This window comes from Cervus canadensis, chromosome 24 (assembly GCF_019320065.1).
Source record: "Cervus canadensis isolate Bull #8, Minnesota chromosome 24, ASM1932006v1, whole genome shotgun sequence".
In the NCBI taxonomy this organism is placed as follows: domain Eukaryota; kingdom Metazoa; phylum Chordata; class Mammalia; order Artiodactyla; family Cervidae; genus Cervus; species Cervus canadensis.
The window spans coordinates 45,866,810-45,885,630 of NC_057409.1; the positions used below are offsets into that span (position 1 = coordinate 45,866,810).

At 37.5% G+C, this 18,821-nt stretch overlaps 1 protein-coding gene across 4 annotated transcripts in view; it reads left to right on the plus strand.

The window, feature by feature from the left end:
* Positions 1-18,821, plus strand: part of SATB2 (SATB homeobox 2) — a 212,429-nt gene that overhangs the window by 39,599 nt on the left and 154,009 nt on the right. For all 4 annotated transcript variants that reach the window (XM_043445524.1, XM_043445523.1, XM_043445522.1 and 1 more), the window contains one exon: positions 2,781-2,957. In XM_043445524.1, coding sequence (XP_043301459.1) covers positions 2,781-2,957 — 177 coding nt within the window. The remainder of the gene's footprint in view (positions 1-2,780; positions 2,958-18,821) is intronic.

Consider the following 18,821-nt stretch of genomic DNA (forward strand, 5'->3'; position numbering starts at 1 on the left):
CCTGCCTTCCTCTTCTTTTGTAAACATTGCATTTCATTGTAAAGATTTCATCATTATTTTGATTGATCCAATTCTACTAAAAAGGTACATTTTTTTTAGTGGTTAAATATAACCTGTTTATGATAGCTTTTAGTATCACGTGTATATGTGCTTTTAGAACAGATTCTGTTGTCATATACTTCTGATTAATACTGTTTTGTTTTATAAATGTCCCTTTTTTTCTTCTTTTTTTGAAAGCAGGCGATGCCTGTGAGGGATAGGTACTTGCTTTTTGGTTCTGAGCAGTTATTGCTGTCATGTCAGATAACAATTTGCTTCCTTTAGTCACTGAAATAAAATACTTAGGAAATATTTTGATCGTTGACATTTTCAAAAAATAAATCTCTACGTGGTATAAATCTTTGTGCTTTAGTATTGTACTTTATCTCTAACTCATGAACTCTTAGTATTATTAAAAAATGACTGGGGTCTTCAGTTTTTTCAGGTGACCATCCACTTGAGGAAGGTTTATGGTCACTAAAGCAGTGGCTGCAGGATAGGTTATGGAGCAGCTGGATTCGTTTAAAGGTCTTATCTGTGGTTTCCAGATGTGTGACACCTAGATGTTGACGTTAGGAACTGCCCTGGATTTTCAGCATTGAAACTTAGGTACACACAGGTATTAGTGATGAAGTAGCTTATGGCACCACTGACTGCATGGCCCTATGTGTGCATACACTTAAATCATTAAAAATAGAAATCAAGCCGCTTGCTTGAACAAAGATCACTTACCAGTATGTAAGAGTTAAAAGGTCTAAATGGAGGCTACTCGGTGCTGGTAAGGACTCTCACGAATGGATCCTATAAAATGCCATTATGCTTGCTTAGGAAGATTTTACAACACTCTTCAACTGCCCTGCGGGTACGAGCAGGGGCAAGCTTGTTTTCATTTGTATCACTAGAGCCATGGGGTATACCTGCCACACAGCAGCTATTCAGGGGACAAAAGTTGGATAAATGAATGACCACTGAGATAATTTGGAAGAAATCTAATTTATATTGTTCACTATATGTCGTACAAGCAGTTGGGAATAAACTGGGCATAAGTAAATAAGCATTTGATATGACAGTGCTGATCATGTTTTAAAAAAACATTTTGTAAGGCACCATGTGGCTAGGCTAAATTCTCTTCTTTGTTTAAAAGAATGTCTGCCCCACCCTTATTTCCGATGTTCCATAAATTGATACCATGGATGGTATATGGGCAATGGACAATAATGCTGTTTTGTTGTTCTTAGGAGTGAATACTAAGTTCATAGTTGTGTCAGGCATGGTGTGGTGTGACTTGTTATTCTGTTGTGCAGGCTTAATAATAATTACCATGATCTTTAATGATAACAATTCTTAATGAGTATTATTAGTGTTAATAATGGTTATATTTAATAATTACATCCAATACTTATTAACTTTAATAATAATAATTAGCACATGGGAACCAGTGTCACCATTGTATTATCTTTAGAAGAAAAATCTACATCTGTGACCTGGTAGTTTGCAGAATGTCTGCTTCCACCCTCTGCTTTCCAGATCAGAGTGAGTCAGGAAGCTTCCAGGGTCCAGGCAACAGGGAGGGGTTTCTAGAGAAACTCCTATGCGTTCTGTGTGTCAGAGGTCATATTTCACATATGTCATTTTACACAGAGGTCTTATTTTTATTGTGAAATGCTGTCACCATGAGCAACTGATCTTCTTCCTCCCCCTTCATAACTTTTAATTTTTCTTGAAGATCCTTAGTCTGTAACATACCAATTTATGTGAATTACGTGGGGCAGAGTCCATGTTTATTACTTGTATGTTGGTAAAACTTTGATCTTCTTTTGTCATGGCTGTGTTTAGATTTAAATGCCTGTATGACTTTTTTTTTAATAAAAAACAGTTTATAAAAAATCTTTAGTGAATTAAACATTTTTTAGCTTTTCACACATTGATACAAAGCAGAGAAATATTTCAGTGACAACAGATTTCAACAGATTTTCAGCTACACTAATTTGCTTTACTCTTTAGGGTAGTTTACTTCTTTGAAAACATAAGCCGAGGTATTCCTTTCCAGTGGTAACTGGTGTTAACATATAATATAGTAATTTTTTTTTAAAGACAAGAGTTTCATATTTGTATGCAGATTTTGACATAAATTAAATGTCAGCTAAGACTTATGTGAGCAGAGTATTTTCAGGTTAGTTGATGGCCTATTTAACAAGATTTAGAAACATAAAAGATACAAGAGGGGTTTCTTTTAAATTCCTATTGATTTTCTTGTACATATTCACATAATAGCTTAGGGTCTCAAATCATATATGCTTCCCTCCTAGGTGTCTTACAATATTTCTAGACAAAAGCACATCTGATCTGAAAATACTGGTCCCATTAATGGCTGATGGTAAGACCATAGACATGCGGATGCGAGAAGACAGAAGGTCTCCTTGGTCTCACTTACGTGCTGACTATGAACTTGAGGTTTCTCAGTCAGGAGACCTCAATTGGGACACTCCACTTTTTAGTGACTAGAATCTGAGGGCTTCTGTCACTGCTTGGGGTAGTTCTGCTGCAGTCTGATAGTAATAATGAAGGGGAAAAAAATCCACAGCTCTCCCATTAGGCCCATCTGACTAAGAGCCTTGTTTAATCCAAGCCACTGTCAATCACAGATGAGTGACTTTTATAACTGTCTCTTCCCTTCTTATGATGGTGACCGAGATTTGCTTTGTAATGTTTGTGTTTGCTCTTGAATTTTGTCCCCGCAGGTTTGATGATTCCCGTCTTTTGTGTGGTGGAGCAATTGGACGGCTCTCTTGAATATGACAACAGGGAAGAGCATGCTGAGTTCGTCCTGGTCCGCAAGGACGTGCTTTTCAGCCAGCTGGTGGAGACGGCGCTCCTGGCCCTGGGCTACTCCCACAGCTCCGCGGCTCAGGCACAAGGTATTCCCGTCTCCTCCTCCTCCCCTGCCGCGGGAGTGTCATGGTTTGAGGAAGAGCATGTTCCCCGATATAATTCTCCAAACAGGGATTGGAGAATGGTCACATTTAGCATCTTTCCCAAACAGTCAACAGCAGAATGTTTCATGGAGAGTCTTGTTCTCTTGTTGCTTTGGGAAGCATTTGACCAGCACCTCTAGAGACACCAAAATCATTTCATTTTGCCTTTTGCATTTCAAAGTGGTCATCATAGAGGTTTTTTTTTTTTTTTTTTTTTTTTTTCTCTCTTATTTTCTCTAAGTCCTCAAATCGGTATTCTTAGAGTACTCAGACATTTGACTCCTAACTTATCCAAACCTTAATATGTGATTTATAAGCTTTCAGTTTTCTAAGTTTATTCACTGCTTTGGGCCTGCAGTTTTTGTATTTTATGATCAGCTTTTAGTTAAATAGAAAAAAAAATGCATGCCTCTCGTATACTGTACTTTTGTAATTTTGAAAACCTGTCTGTAGTTCTGTGGTCCAGTCATTTAAAAAAATGCTCAGTGTCTTTGTGATCAATTCATTTTACTGATTTAATTAAATATTGAATTTGCTTCATTATTTCAGTGTGACTTTACAGCACTGGGGACCCCATTGTGAACTGGTGTTGCCCATTGTTCTTTTACGCCAAATAATTGATGAAGCAAATAACAAAAATGCCCCCAAACCTGAAGAATAGAAAAATAAATTTTTGACCCAGTAGAATGATGTTTGTGTTTTAGCCGGAATGACTGAATTGTATAGATTAGGATAATGGCTATAACTAAAGGACAGAAGCATGTGACTGCCTGGTTTTATTCCATATATTAATTTCTGTCCTTACTTAACATTTGTGTATGAGCTATCGATTTTTGCTATTTTCAAATGAATTCCTCCTCATATACTTCCTAAGAATTGTTAGTTCAATCCTCTGTTTATTTAGAGACGGAAACAAGAGATTAAGCAGTTTATAAAAAGTTACAAATATGGTGACCAAGGACATGGGGTTTAAATTACCAAGCTCTTGACTCTGATTTTGTAAGCAGATTATTACTTTTAAAATTTTTTAAAAATTTTAAAAATTCAAATTATATCTTGGTTCTACCGTCTGAAACCAACCCATCTACAGGAGATTAGGAATGTTTTCCCAGGACTGTGGGTTATTGTGAGTTGAAGTGCATGCTGAATCCCTCCACTTGGCCTGTCTGGTTGCAGCGGTACATACGGCTGAATTGTAGAGTCCACTGCTTTCAAAGCAGCATGATAAAGGATGATTCATTTCCTTCTTGTGTGAAGGATTCAAGATTTGATCCCGAGCAAATTGCACGCTGGGCACCATTGCTTTTATTGCATGCTATGTGCCCAAATGAAAGAAAAGAATCTCCCCTCCTTCCCCCCCATAAACTTGTCATGCCATTTTAGGGATATTTTTCTCTGAATGTAAAGGTCATTGTATCCCACTGTTGCGCCCTGGTGTGCCAGCTTCCTGTTTGACAGGGCTATCCGTCTCAGTTAGCGCGGCTGCTGAACGCGCCGTGAGCGCACATGTGGAGCGCAGAGCACTAAGTGGCCAAGATTTGATTTTTGGCACATGTTCAGGGAAGGGGCTCTCAGGAAATTTGCATGAGGGAGCCCCACGGTTCCGTTCAGTGATGTGGACTGAGAGTCCCGCTCCCCAAGATGAGACCCACTAGCAAGAGATATGGTCCTTGGTGGAGGGTTAAAGAGGAAAAAAGCCAAAAGCCAATATTGGCTTCCCTAAAGTTTTTGAAAATGGTGGTTAAAAATGACTAAATATGACACTTTGTAAAAGTTGAATCAACATCCTGAAGGTGCTCTAGATTGCAGATATAATTTATTTTGTAGATAAATGAAGGTATTGTCTTTAGATCCTGTACTATAATGTCACAGAGGAGAAAAAAAATCACAGTTCATTTATTTTATTTTAAATTGGATTGCTGATCTCTGTTTTGGGCAAATGGAAAAACTTAGAATTGTTTATTTTGAAATATATGTATTGGGTCTTTGTTGTCATTCAGATCATCACAAGTGTGCAGTTTGTGGCACATTTATTAATATTATAGACCAAACAGTGCATGATAAGACAGGTCATTCACGTGCTGGAGAAACAGCAGAGCAGGAGGAAGCTAGGAAAGGAGGCAGACCAAAATGTGATTGGATATTCAAGTCCTGAGGTTTTATATGTCTAGTTTTCTGTTTTGTTCTGGTTTTATTTGTTTGTTAGTTTAGGTAATTCCCTCAAGATGGAGAAGTCATCGGGTGACCTCCTAGCAAATGCGTTTGTGGCAGAGAAACAGTGTTTCTGAACCTCTTCTTCCTGTGTTGGAGAAGTTGGGCCAAACTAAACTGCAGGGAGAGCTGGTTTCTTGAGCCTGTTTTTACAAATTTAGACTCTTGAAACATGATTTTTCATTTTGACATGGCCAGAAAAGAGCTTCAGTAATTGAATCAGAATAGTATTCAGATTGTCTTTCAAAGAGAAAATGCATCAGCAACGCTGTTATTTTCGAGTGACACTCATGCTCCATGCAGTGACAAGGCAGCAGCCCCCTGCCCCTATAAGCGTGTTGTTATTGTTGAGCCGCTCACTGGTGTCCCGCTCTTTGAGACCCCATGCCCTGTAGACCAGCAGTCTCCTTGGTCCGTGGGATTTCCCAGGCAGGAATACTAGAATGGGTTGCTCTTTCCTTCTTCAGGGGCTCTTCCAGACCCAGGGGTGGAGGCTGTGTCCCCTGCATGGCAGGAGGAGTCTTCACCACTGGGGCATCTGGGGAGCACTTTCCTGAGCATAGCATAGTCAGTTTCTTTCTCTGAGAGGTCGTTCCCTCCAGGTGAGCTGAAGGCTTGTTCATAAAGAATATTTCCTTATAAAGGATGATAGAAAGTCTACTAAAATGTAGTTCAAGGGTTTCTAATCTAACCCCTCCCCTTCCCATTTTATGATAACCGTTTTTATTTGAAGCCAGATATTTGGACCCAAGAAAGGATAAGAGCACAAGATAATGTCATAAACCCATGGGCATTAGGCTTTTTATTAACCCAAACCCTCCAGTTTCCCAGAACATATGCCATTAACTTTCTGTGATTCTCAAGGATATGAGATGCAGGATTCATTTGACCAACTATTTTGCATATGCAAAAAGCCTAAAGATGGCAAGCTCTTTGCTTTTCCCAGAATAGGTAGCCTTAAGAACAACCGGCACGTTTTACGTTATATGCTGAACTATGAGTCAGTGTATGTGGATCAAAAGTAGCTTCCAGCCTCTTGGAAGAGGAGTGTTAACCTAGGGAATGCTATGCAGTAACCCTCCCCCTCTAAACTCATCACGCCTTTCATTGGTCTTTCTTGTTCCTTTTCATCCTTTCAGTTTTGCTCCACAAGGCTTTTGGTGATAGCCATGGACCTCACTGCATAGTCAAGAGAGTTTTTTATCCTACTGATTATGTAGCTATTCATACTTGCAAAGTAGATGGTGGACTCTGGGAGGTGGCAGTGATGGCAACATGATTCCTTACTGTGTACATTTGATTAATTTGTAAATGGGTATCTTATCTCTCTCCTGCTTCCTATTTGAAATTTATTTTTAAACTTTATAATAAAGTTTATTTTTGACTAGAAAATTTTATTTAAGAACAAATATGCAGAACAGTAAATAAGCAAAAATCCTTTCTGGCTGGTTTTCTTGGGGGGTGGGTCATGAGTATGTAAAAGTTATGAGTTCAGGAGGAAGTGTATTAGTCACTATTTTTTCTTATGTGCATTAGAATAGTTAAATGCATGTGCAGTGTCTGCTTACTCCCTTAGTTGTGTCTGACTCTTTGTGACTCCATATACTATAGCCTGTCAGACTGCTCTGTCCATGGAATTTTCCAGGCAAGAAGAATGGGTTGCCATTTCCTACTACAGAGAAATTAAATGTATATGGCCGTTTAAAATGCCATTTTTAAAAAGTGACACAAAAAATGCATTTAATGTAATTTGAATCAAGCAGAGCGCCAAATACAGTGTCAATGATATAAAATTCTACTTATGTGTATAGGAAAAGGCAAAGAAAATATATGAAAATATCAATTGGGTGGGCTGTAGGATTATGTGGGATTTTCTTCTTTTTCCAATCAGAAGAAAATGTAAGTATGAAATTCTACTTCCTCTATGAATTCTTCTCTGAATAAGTGGGAAGTTGTTAATTTATCCACAGGTGTGAAAACTTGTATATGATATAGATACATTATTTCTGTTGTCTTTTTCAGTTTAAGATTAAAAAAGGAATAAGTCATTAATGGGCCCCTGTGATGTATAAAACAAGGGTTTTTTTATAGTTTTTAAAAAAAATTTATTAAAGTATAGTTGATGTACAAAGGTTTCTTGGAGTTTTAATTGTACAAGGTAACATGAATTGAGCAATTACTGTTTGCCAGATACTATTCTAAGAGATTTACATGTACTGACTTATTTAATTCTCACAATAACACTTGAAGTAACTTAAATGTTTCCCATTTCACAGATGAAACTGAGGCGAGTAAAGAGAGGGAAATAACTTCCCTTGGTGCACAGGCCTAGTGGGTGGAAGAGCTGAAATCTGAAGCCTAGTTAAAGACCTCCTGAGTCAGAGGTCTTAACCATAGGATTGTCCAGTGACAGCCCTGATCACTGGACATGTAGAGTTGGGGTAGGAGTCCATTCTTATTTAATTCTTGTTCTTTTACTTTTTGGACATAAGGCCTAAAAGGCAAGACTTTTTGGATTTGGATTACTCATACATAATGATTTTATTTATTTTGTAATGATTACATATATTCAATAATGATAAATTATACATATTTCACTTCTGTAATGAAATATACAGAAATATTTCTTCAAGATAACTGAGACAGATTTCATTAAAAACAAGAGCCTCACAAAATTGTTTATTGATGCCAACTCCTAAAACTATAAAGAGGGCCTGTAGTAGGTTATGTGGACTTCCCAGGTGGCTGAGTAAAGAATCCACCTGCAATGCAAGAGACACAGGAGATGTGGGTTTGATCCCTGGGTCGGGAAGGTTCCCTGGTGGAGGACATGGCAACCCACTGCAGTATTCTTGCCTGGAGAATCCCGTGGACAGAGGAGCCTGGCGGGCCATGGTCCACAGGGTCACAGAGAGTCAGACACGAATGGAGCCACTGAGCACACGTGTACAAGGTCAGTTACAAATTCAAACACGCATTTCTTGCTTATGAAGCTGAAATGATTCCTGATATGCAAGTAAAGCATATTTCTCAGCAATTCTTATCTTCAAATTAATTAATTCAGTAGCATGGGACATTTACTGTGTATCAGTCATTCTAGGTTCTGGGGATAAAGAACTGGAAAAAACATCTTGCTTTCATGGAGCTTATACAAGAAAAGTTTAGTATATGGATTTCTAGTTGATTTTTGCCTTCTGAGCTCAGAAACATTGGATATTGAGGCTCAGAGAATAGAGATGCATATAAAATTTGTTTACTGGCTGGTGCTAATTTTTAACTAAATGTTCATTTTCTTCCTGAAAAACACTTGAGAATATCTCTTCTTCTTGTTAGCTTTTGGAAATAGATGTTGAGGTGGGAAATATGGGTTACAATTTCTAGAAAATTCTTACTTGGCTTTATTTATTTATTTATTTTTTCTTACTTGGCTTTATTAAAGAAAGCTATTTATTTGTCTCTTCTGTCCATTGTGGTCTTCATTTTAAAAACAGCCCTAATGTTGGCTTTTCTTTTCTTTTTGACTGTACAGCCAGGTATGTGGGATCTTAGTTCCCCGAACAGGGATTGAACCCATGCCCTTTGCAGTGGAAGTGTGGAGTCCGAACCACTGGGTCATTGGGGAAGTCCTGGCTTTGATTTTTATTGGTGAAACTCTTCTGTTCTCACAGGCCCATTTCTTCAGAAGACAAGGGTGGCACTAGTGGTAGGCATTTAGTTAATGTTAGAAGAATGAACAAATGAAGATATTTATTAACCTGGAGAAACATGCATTGCTAAAAAGTATCAGTTTACTGTCTTTAATTATTAGATTTGAACTCATGAACTGGAAATCATTTTGTTCATTGATACATAGCTCAATGGGAAATTGGTAGGAATGCCATACATATTTTTTGAACATTTATTAAGGTTCATTTTTGCTAAACTGTTTTCATAAGGAATTTTTATGTGTATATGCAGTTGTGTGTGAGGTTGGTTCCCATTCATTAGCTTGCTGTTTTCATCAGAAGGGAAGTATAATTTGACTCCTTGTGTAAGTGTGAGGGCTAGTTGCTCAGGTGCCTGACTCTCTGCTCTCCAGGGACTGTAGCCTACCTGGCTCCTCAGTCCACGGGATCTTCCAGGCAAGAATACTGGAGTAGGTAGTATTCCCATCCCCTTCTCCAGGGGATCTTCCCAACCCATTGGTCGAACCTGGGTCTTGTGCATTGTAGGCAGAGTCTTCACTGTCTGAGCCACCTGGGAAGCCCCCAGTTTGACCACTTATTGTTCAGCTACTCCCATTTCCAGATTATCCCGTGTCATCCTTCCATAGTCGTGACGTTTTGGCTATGCTTGCTGTGGCCAAACATTCCAATCATAACTGTCAGACTCAAAGGGTACTTAGGGGATTGCTGGCATCTAAATTCTTTTGATCAAAACTTAGAGATATTGTGTCAGTGATTACGTCGACCTCATCTGTTTGAAGGCGTCATATGAAGGGAGAATAATTTCAGCTTATGAACGATAAACAATGATAAGAATATATAGAATTAGATTTAAAACCAGAGCAGTGAGAATATTCATATAAAAAGGGTTGGAATGGAATGGTATTAGTTTATATTTTATGTTATATAAAATAAATATTATTTTATATATTATATATATTATTCCTTTATTATATACTTGCTAATGGGCTAGTTCTATAACATACCACATACTGGGAAAACTTTACATAGACTATACTTTCATATGTAACATATACAAAGTTGAGAGTGTATTAAATACTCGTGAGTCAGCATCTAGGATCAACAATTAGCAATTTATAGTCAATTTTGTTTCAGCTGTGCTTCTGCCTTTCTTACCTCTCTCCCACTGGATTATTTGAAATAATCCTAGATCTTATATTTTGTCCATACATATTTTACTGTCTCTTAAAGACTATTTTAAAAACATAACTATAATACCAGTGTGATGCTTAAAAATAAAAGATAATAATTCCTTAGTGTAAAATATCCAGTCAAGGTTCAAATTTTTCTTTTTTATATCTATATGTATATATTTTTAGTGTTTGTTTATTCAAATTATAGCCATACAGATCTATATACTGTATTTGGTTGATGTGTATCTTAAGTCTTTGAATCTATGGGTTTCTCATTCTCTTAAATTTAAAAAAAATTCTAAAATTTTGCTGCTTTAATTCAGAATTACTTTTATTTTGCTAAACTTAATGAAAACCCCAATTCTATAAATGTCTGCAAATATTATGATTTCAAATAAAAAATTAATAAGCTTAATCATAACCTTGGACAGGAATTCAGAAAAATCACTTTTTTGAGACTCAGAAAAATAATGATTAAAAGACATATGTTGTCTAAAGCTGAAAGGTTTTTCATGCTCTGAAAGTTTGACATTCTCCTTACTGAAAATGTTTTAAATGATCTCTTGCTTTGTCTGTCTTAGTTTCTTTCTTTGGTTCACTCTCTCTTTTTTTCCCACTTTTTCTTCTTTAATTAAACTCTCATGTTTGGGAGACTCTCAGAAGTTTTTTCTTTATAAGGGCAATGTTGGAAAAAAGGTGCATATTTAGAAATTTTAGGCCTTGGAGCAAACTTTTAACAAACAAGCTGCTTTTTACAAAATTCTGTGGCTCTCAAAAAAGAGCTAAGAAAGCTACCCAAAATTGCTGTTAACCATGTTTCAACCCTCATTAGAGCTGGATGGACCAAAATGTAAAACACTGGCTGGGCTGACACAATCTCTAACAAGCCCCCATGCTCTTCCCTCCTCTACTATATAAAATTAAGTATTCATGTATGTGTATGTACATCTATATTTGTTCACCTGCACATAGCAAAACCTGAAGCACTACTCTTTCACTAAATGCCAGGGGAAGAATAATGCTCATCTTACCTCTTTGTCTATTATATACTTAAAAATGAATATCTAATATAAGTATTTATAGTTCTGTATTCCTAATTTTTGTTTATATTGTCATAAATGTTACTTAAAATATATAAATATGTAATTATGACTCATCGAAAGGTCAGCTGATGGAATTGTTGTGTGTATGTAAATTTGTAGAGAGTAAAGACCCTATCCAATTTGATTTGCAGAATGCCTAGCTGTTAAGTAGGAAGTGTTTGATAAAAAGTGTTAAGGGCAGTGAATTAAAAAAAAAAAATCTGATCTCACTTGACACCTGACCTTGCAATTTTTGCCAGAATGTCCAGTGGAAAAAATCATTATTAGTGGAAATAACTCATTAAAGACAAAACTAGCTCATTATTTTCTCTATTATGAGGGACAGGTTTAGCAACATTTGCAGTTATGTTTTATTTGGGGCAGTTGGTCATGGTGACCACTAGCTTTGATGTATTTTTTAAACTGCTTAAAATCCTTCTTTTTGCAATGTGGGCATTAATGCCTTTGACCTGGAGGGAAGTGATCATCTTAGTTCTGCATTTTGGCATTCATATAAAATGATCCAGGTTAAAGAGATTGACCCACAGTGATATACAACTTTTATTTAATAATTAAAGTATGTCCCATTAAAAATATACAGCTTTTGAGGAGTTATGAGTAGGAAACCTACAATCTAAAATTGGTGATACTCTGATACAATTTATATTGTATTTAATTTTTTATTCTATTCCCTTATAAAGTATAACTGTCATTTACTAACGTATAGATTTAAAATACAGGGTAGTCATTTGCTGAAGACCCACTCTTTTTGTGCCTTAAGAGATGCAGTAGCAATTCTCTGAAAGGAACTCATTTGGTAAAAAGCACATTCATAAATGATACAATAGACAGTGCTGTTACCTTTTGTGTAAATTCTTTATATTTAATGCTTTTCATTGATAACAATTCTCAGTCTTGATGCTATACCAATCATATTTAATAAAGTCTATTTTGACATTCATGATAGACAGTAAAAAATCCTTGGCCATAGACATTTTGTAATATTCAAATACTTTTTAAAAACTTTCTTTTTTTCCTTTTTAATCTGGATAAGAGCTCTGTCATCTCATTCTTACAATTTCAGTTAATTCTTTGTGTAATTGTGAAATTTCAGAACTGTAGTTCCTTTTACTTCTAAAATTCGTATACATCTTACACTTTGTCCAGTATTTCTCAGATACAGTATAATTGTATTTAAAAATTTTTATGGGGTATAAACTCTGCAACAAACTCTTCATTCATTGCATAGTGTCAGTTGGTGGGAAGTTTATTTGTAATGCATGTAGGCACCTTGGCACGGAGAAGGAGCCCTGCGGCGTCAGGGACCTCTTCTGTCTGCAGGGTGACGGAGCTCAGCAGTGGTTGTGGGAGGCAGGGCTGCGGAGCAAGCATGCAGTTGACCATTTGGTCACTCATGGGCTCCTTGGTTTGGCTTCTGAGGTGCCAGATAGATTTCACATGATTGTGATGAGCATTTAAAATTCAGTGCTTTGAAAAGCAATGTTTTTGTTGTTGTTTTGGAGTTTTTTTGATAGTAGCTTTGAGAGCTCTAAAGAGTCTTACATCAAGGCTCTACTTGCTCAAAAGCAGTGACTAGCAAGATTATCTGTGTCTCAGTGAGGGAAACAAAGGTTTTTCCCTGTCTGCCCCTGTTTGGTTTGAAGAAATATCACCCAGGACAGAAGAGCAAATCTGGGCTACTGTTTTACAAGCTAGTTACTCAGGTTGGAAAAGATTGCTGCAGGCTATATGCAAATAGACAGTGCCCAAGGTTTCTCTCAGCTTCCAGCTCCAGCTCATCAGAGAAATGCATCCAACATGTTCTTTCTGTCAGTTTTGTAAATCAAAGAATGAGATGCTGGAAAGCTTGTAGCATGGTCAAACCTCTGTCCTCAGTGATGTGGCTCTACAAGGCCTAATAATCTCCCGGGTGAAAATCTGGGCCCACCATCCTGGGAGCCAAGTTAAGAGGACGGTCTGTTCTTAATCGAATGCTTTGACCTGTTTTACCAACTTAAGGTGATGGTTCTTGAGAATAGCTGCTCCAGAGCCAGAGTAATAAATAAAAAATTCAAGTGTCGTGTTTTATTATTATGAACACAGTGCTTCCTTAAGGGAAGGGGAAGGTTTCTTTGAGAGGGGGTTCTCCTTTAGATACTCTGCAAGGGAAAAGAGAGATTAGAATTATTTGGAAAGGAAGTACTTTATTAAGATCTTTAGTCTTTTAGAGCATGATTGGAAGAAGTGTAGCTGAGTTTTACTGCTCCCCTTTTATGGAGAGGAATGCAATGCAGAAATTTTTGTTTATTGTTGTTATTGTAATTTTTGTTATTTTGTTTAGTTGCTCAGTCATGACCAACTCTTCTGTGACCCCTTGGACTGTAGCCCCGCCAGGCTCCTCTGTCCATGGGATTTCCCAGGCAAGAATACTGGAGTGGGTAGTCATTCCCTTCTCCAGAGACAATGCAGACACTTTTGAAGATTATACCTTAATTTTATGGCTCTCTCACACAGTATATCATTCATTCACTTAACAAATATTTCTTGAGTGCCTATTATATGCCAGGCGTTGTTCTAGGTGTTGAGGGCACAGCAAAGAACCAAACATATAATGCCTCTGCTGTCAAAATACATTCCAGTAAGGGAGATAGAAAACTATAAATATATTAAAAAAATGTTAAGTAGGACCTGGCAATAAATTAATGCATATGTTGATCCTATTTTCCCCATCTTGTCTAGAAGGAAGTTTTGGCAAATTTAAGCTTGTGGAAAGTAGCCATTTGGCCAGAACAGAATTGAAGCTTTTGAATGGGGTTTGAGGATTAAAAATAAAATGATGTAGGTGCCTGAAAGGGTAAACTTCAGTTTTCTGAAAAATTTACCTATTTGGACTATTCATGTTTGGAATAGAACAAATGAATACATCAAAATTAGCTTAGATTAAGTCATAGTTTAGTTTTTATGAGGGAAACTGAAACTTGTATGGAATAGACATGCTATGAATATATTTAATGAAAATATTATTAACTAATTAGTAAAGGAAACACTAATATTTATTTAATGCTTCTCATATACCAGATATAGTTCTAGGTGCTTCACATGTAGCCTCTCATTCAATCCTCATAATAACTCCTATGAAGTACATGATATAATTGCCCACAATTCACCAGTGTGGAAACTGACATTCAAAGAAGTAAGTAGCATGGCTGATGCCAAAAATTGGCTCCATAGAATGTGTACTTAACCAATATCCCCCTCTGTGGTATTGTATTTCTAGTCTGCCAATTTAGTCTATAATTCAAACTAATAGTAACTCTGTTTTACAGGCATAAACCAAAGATTGACATTTTGGAGTTGGTAACTGAACATATACATGTTTAAATTGAGCGGGGAGCTTGTTTTGAGTATAATAGCAAAATTGAACTTGCTGTCTTGGGATGGCATTTTATGAGAATTTATTTGTGAGACTCCCATTTTTGTATATCTAAGCTCTTTACAAACTTACACATTTAAAAAACTTTTTCTAATAAACTAGTGCTTGTTAATTATAGAAAACTAAAAAAATGCAGAAAAAGGAAAAAGAAGACACCACCCACAAGTCAGGCCAATGACTGAGAGATAAATGTAGGTGACATTTTAAGGCGCTCTTCTTCAGTTATCTCTCTTTGGTCATTAAGTCGTGTCTGACTCTCGCGACCCCATGGACTGTAGCCCGCCAGGCTCCTCTGTCCATGGGGCTCTCCAGGCAAGACTACTGGAGCGGGCTGCCATTGCCTTCTCCAGGGGATCTTTATTTATAGTGCAGGGCATTTTTTTACATATTTGAGGTCACATATGCAGTATTTTTGCCTGTGGTTCATTTAATATTCTAATATATAGTTTGCATATTCTTTATTATTATTTCTAATATTACATAGTAGAGAAGTTTTGGTTTTCAAAGCAAGTGTGAAAGATTTGTCTTCTTTTGATGATCTGGAAGGATTTAGGCATGGTCAGTAAATTAGGAGGTGTTAAGTACAGACACTGCATCTAGGCCATCAGAGTGACCAGCTCCACTGTTCATGTGACAATGTAGTTACCCTTTGAGAATGTTTTTTTCTAGGTTCATTCATTGCAGTGACTTCTTTGGCAATCCAGTGGTTAAGATTCCACCCTTTGAATTTAGGGAGTGAGGGTTTGATTCTGGTCTGGGAGCTAAGATCCTGCATACTATGAGGCCAAAAAAAAAAGAAAAGTTTATTGTAGGTGTTTTGGCATTGACCTCCTTTCTTTCTTACCTCTGCCTTGTGGTAAAGAGTTAAGTTTTTTAATGTGGGAGAAAAGTTAAAAGACATTGTGTCATTCAGGAAACCTTAGTTAATTGATTGCATATTTTGTTTTTATAATAGTCTCATTCTTACCACATTTTGGTCTTTCTCCTCTTTAAAAAACACATACACAGCGTTGTGTGGGTTAGTTACTGAGTGCTTACCAGTTTGACAATGACAGTCCTGTGTTAACAATGTCCTTTGGCCCAGGCATTAATAACTGATGACAGTTTATTTTTTAGCCTCTGGTTTTTGCTCTGTGCAGTAGAATGGAGATGTTCTGAAAGAGTCATTGCGGGAAACTCTTAGGGAAGGTTTTTCCTGTGTTTGAATTGACAGATCATGGCTCACACTTAGGGGTAGGGAATTTGTCAGACAAATCAGGAAAGCTCCCAGGCTTGCAGGAGCAGTGGGTTGTAATCCCTTTTTGGTGGTTTGTTTCTAGAGAACTTCAGATCCTACTGGGCATGGGAACGAGATGAACATCTCTTTGTCTTCTTTATGTATTTTGTAGTTCTAAAACGGACCTGGCTTATTTTCGCAGTGTTCTCTGTCTTGGCAGGTGTCAGATGGTCCTAGTTAGAAGTCAGATGGCCCCTACCCTGTACCCTTTCCTAGACTGTCATTGCTCCCGTTCCCATCTTCTCCCTTTTGTGCACTTTTCTGGAATCATTCAGCTCACTCTGAGGTCTGTCCTTAAGAGGTCGGATTCACTCTCTTCCTATGTGATTATGTTGGTGGCCCTTGGATAGAGAGAAGTATTTGCATGTGTGTGTGCTAAGTCACTTTAGTCATGTCTGACTCTTTGTGACCCTATGGATTGTAACCCACCAGGCTGCTCTGTCCATGGGATTCTCCAGGCAAGAATACTGGAGTGGGTTGCCACCCCCTCCTCTAGGGCATCTTCTCAACCAAGGGATCAAATCTGCTTCTCTTATGTTTCTCCACCACTGGTGCCACCTGGGAAGCTCAGAGAGAAGTATTTGCTTTCAATAAATATTTAGGTGGGTTTTCATAATGGGCACAGCAAGGATTGGTCAGGATTTATGTAACCCAGGTTATCTATAAAAATGTACTCATGTGACCAAAAATATCAATTCATATGAACAAAGAGTTTAGTTAAGAAACCAGTGTTTTCTTATATCTTACATAATACAGTGTTATAATTTGCTGCTATTTTCCTTTTTTTACTTGTAGCCCCTGGTGGATATTAAAACATACCCATTTGCAGTTTAAACGAACAGAACTAAGATCAATAATGTTTTTCTATCTTAACTTATTAAAGGGAAGTTTCCTGTTGTGACTAATAAGATTATAAATTTTGCCCAAGTCTCTCAGCAGAACTAATTCAGCCAGGTAAATGAAAAAAAAAAAAAAGTCCAACTCTGTGGTAAGTCAGAGGGATTAAAACACTTGTGGGTGTGGTGTGTTCTCCCAGGAGAATGGGTATCATTTAACATTTGATCCGGGAATCTCGGCTGCATTGTCTTTAAGTTTACAAAAAATGACCAACTTATCATCCCTGAGAGAACACACCAATAGAATATTTTTCTCTTGTCTCTCATTGGTATACCTCAGTATTAGTAAGACATAATTTTGTTACGTTTTCATGTATGTTTAGTCCTCAAAAAAATGGTGTGCATATTGTTGCTAATTGTAGTGCTAGGGAACATAGAGCTTACTGTGTGCCAGGCATGCGGTAATTCACTTAATGCTCACAAACCATGTGTGACACAAGTACAATTATCTACATTTTACACCTAAAGAAACTAAGCTCAGAGAGGTTAAGTGAATTACCCCAGGGCATCCAGAAAGAAAGTGATGGAGCCAGGATTCAGATGTTAAAACCCAGGCGAGTGCTTCTTGAGGCAGGGACTTAGTCACTATACTCTGCCTCTCTATGGCGTGACCAGACATTGTTGTGATTGTTTATATAAATAAAAGGCTCTGCAAGGCCTAATACAACTAGACTAACTCAGTAAAATGCTACTGATTTCCCCCCTCTTTTTCCTTTATTTATCTTTCCTTCTTGTAGTAGATTGGGAGACAAAAACTTCAAAGACATTATGAGTGTGTTCTACTTAATCTGAAATATTTTGATGCTTCTGGAAAAGTGAGATGATTTAATTTCATATATAATTGCATGAGGAAATATAAATTATGTTTTCTAAAATACCTATGACACTAAACCACAAAATGAACAGATAAAACTGATTTGTTCTCTGACAAATCAAGATATATGGCAGTGTTTTCATTGCCAGTGCCGTTCGAGGGGATGGAGCAGCTGAGTGTATGACACAACTCTTCCCAGGCAGCAGTGCTTTCACAGGGCCTTCCGGAGGTGATTTACAGCCCGCACTAAAAATCTTCTTAAACCAGTGTCAGGTTGAACTTCTCAAGTCATGGAATGCAGATATATCTTCCTAACTGACCTTCTTGAGCATTAACTTACTCTTCAGAAATAAGTCATTTTATCCTATAGAGAGAATGGGCCATTTTCAGGGTATGGGGTGGGGAGTGGCATTTAGAAAATTCTCTGTCTTAAGTGCATTTAATAGTTTCCTGGAAGGTATGTGTTGACTTCTTCTGGAGGGTAATTTATTCATAGTAAGACTGAGTAATAATTCTTTTTTCTTCCCACTGGACTAAAAACAGTGTGTTGTAGGTCTCTGTGTGGTGAAGGGCTAAAAACTCAAAATGTGGATGTTGTGCGTTCAAGTGCTTCTCAAAGGACCTGTGTCCCCAAGCTGCCACAGTCATTTGTTTGTCCTGAATTTTAAAAAGGTTTTGAAATGTGTGGGACCAAAATAGTTCTGTTTGTAGTACTGGGGAATCTGGGGAAATAAAAAATCTTGTCTTCTGTGTGGAAGAGATTGATATGGCTTGATTGCTAGTGGCCATGGTGGTTTCGTCACTAAGTCATGTCCGACTCTTGTGATCCCGTGGACTGTAGCCCGCCATGCTCCTCTGTCCATGGGATTTTCAAGGCAAGAATACTGGAGTGGGTTGCCATTTCCTTCTCCAGGGGATCTTCCTGCTTTAGGAATCAAACCCGGATCTCCTGCATTGCAGACAGGTTCTTTACCATCTGAGCCACCAGGGAAGCCCTATTAAATAAAATGATCATTCTGCAGGTAGCACCTAATCATTGCCTTGATTTTGTTGGGTAATGACGGACTTTTCATTGAGTCTGTCAAAATCACTCACCTGGTCCCTTTTGTGATCCATGACTGCTGCTTTGTGATGGGTGGGCAGGAATGGGGGGCAGAGATTAAATGTTCGGGTCAAAGACAAAAACAGAACTCCATAAAGCAGGTCTTGGTTTATTTTGTATTAGATTCCAGAGTGA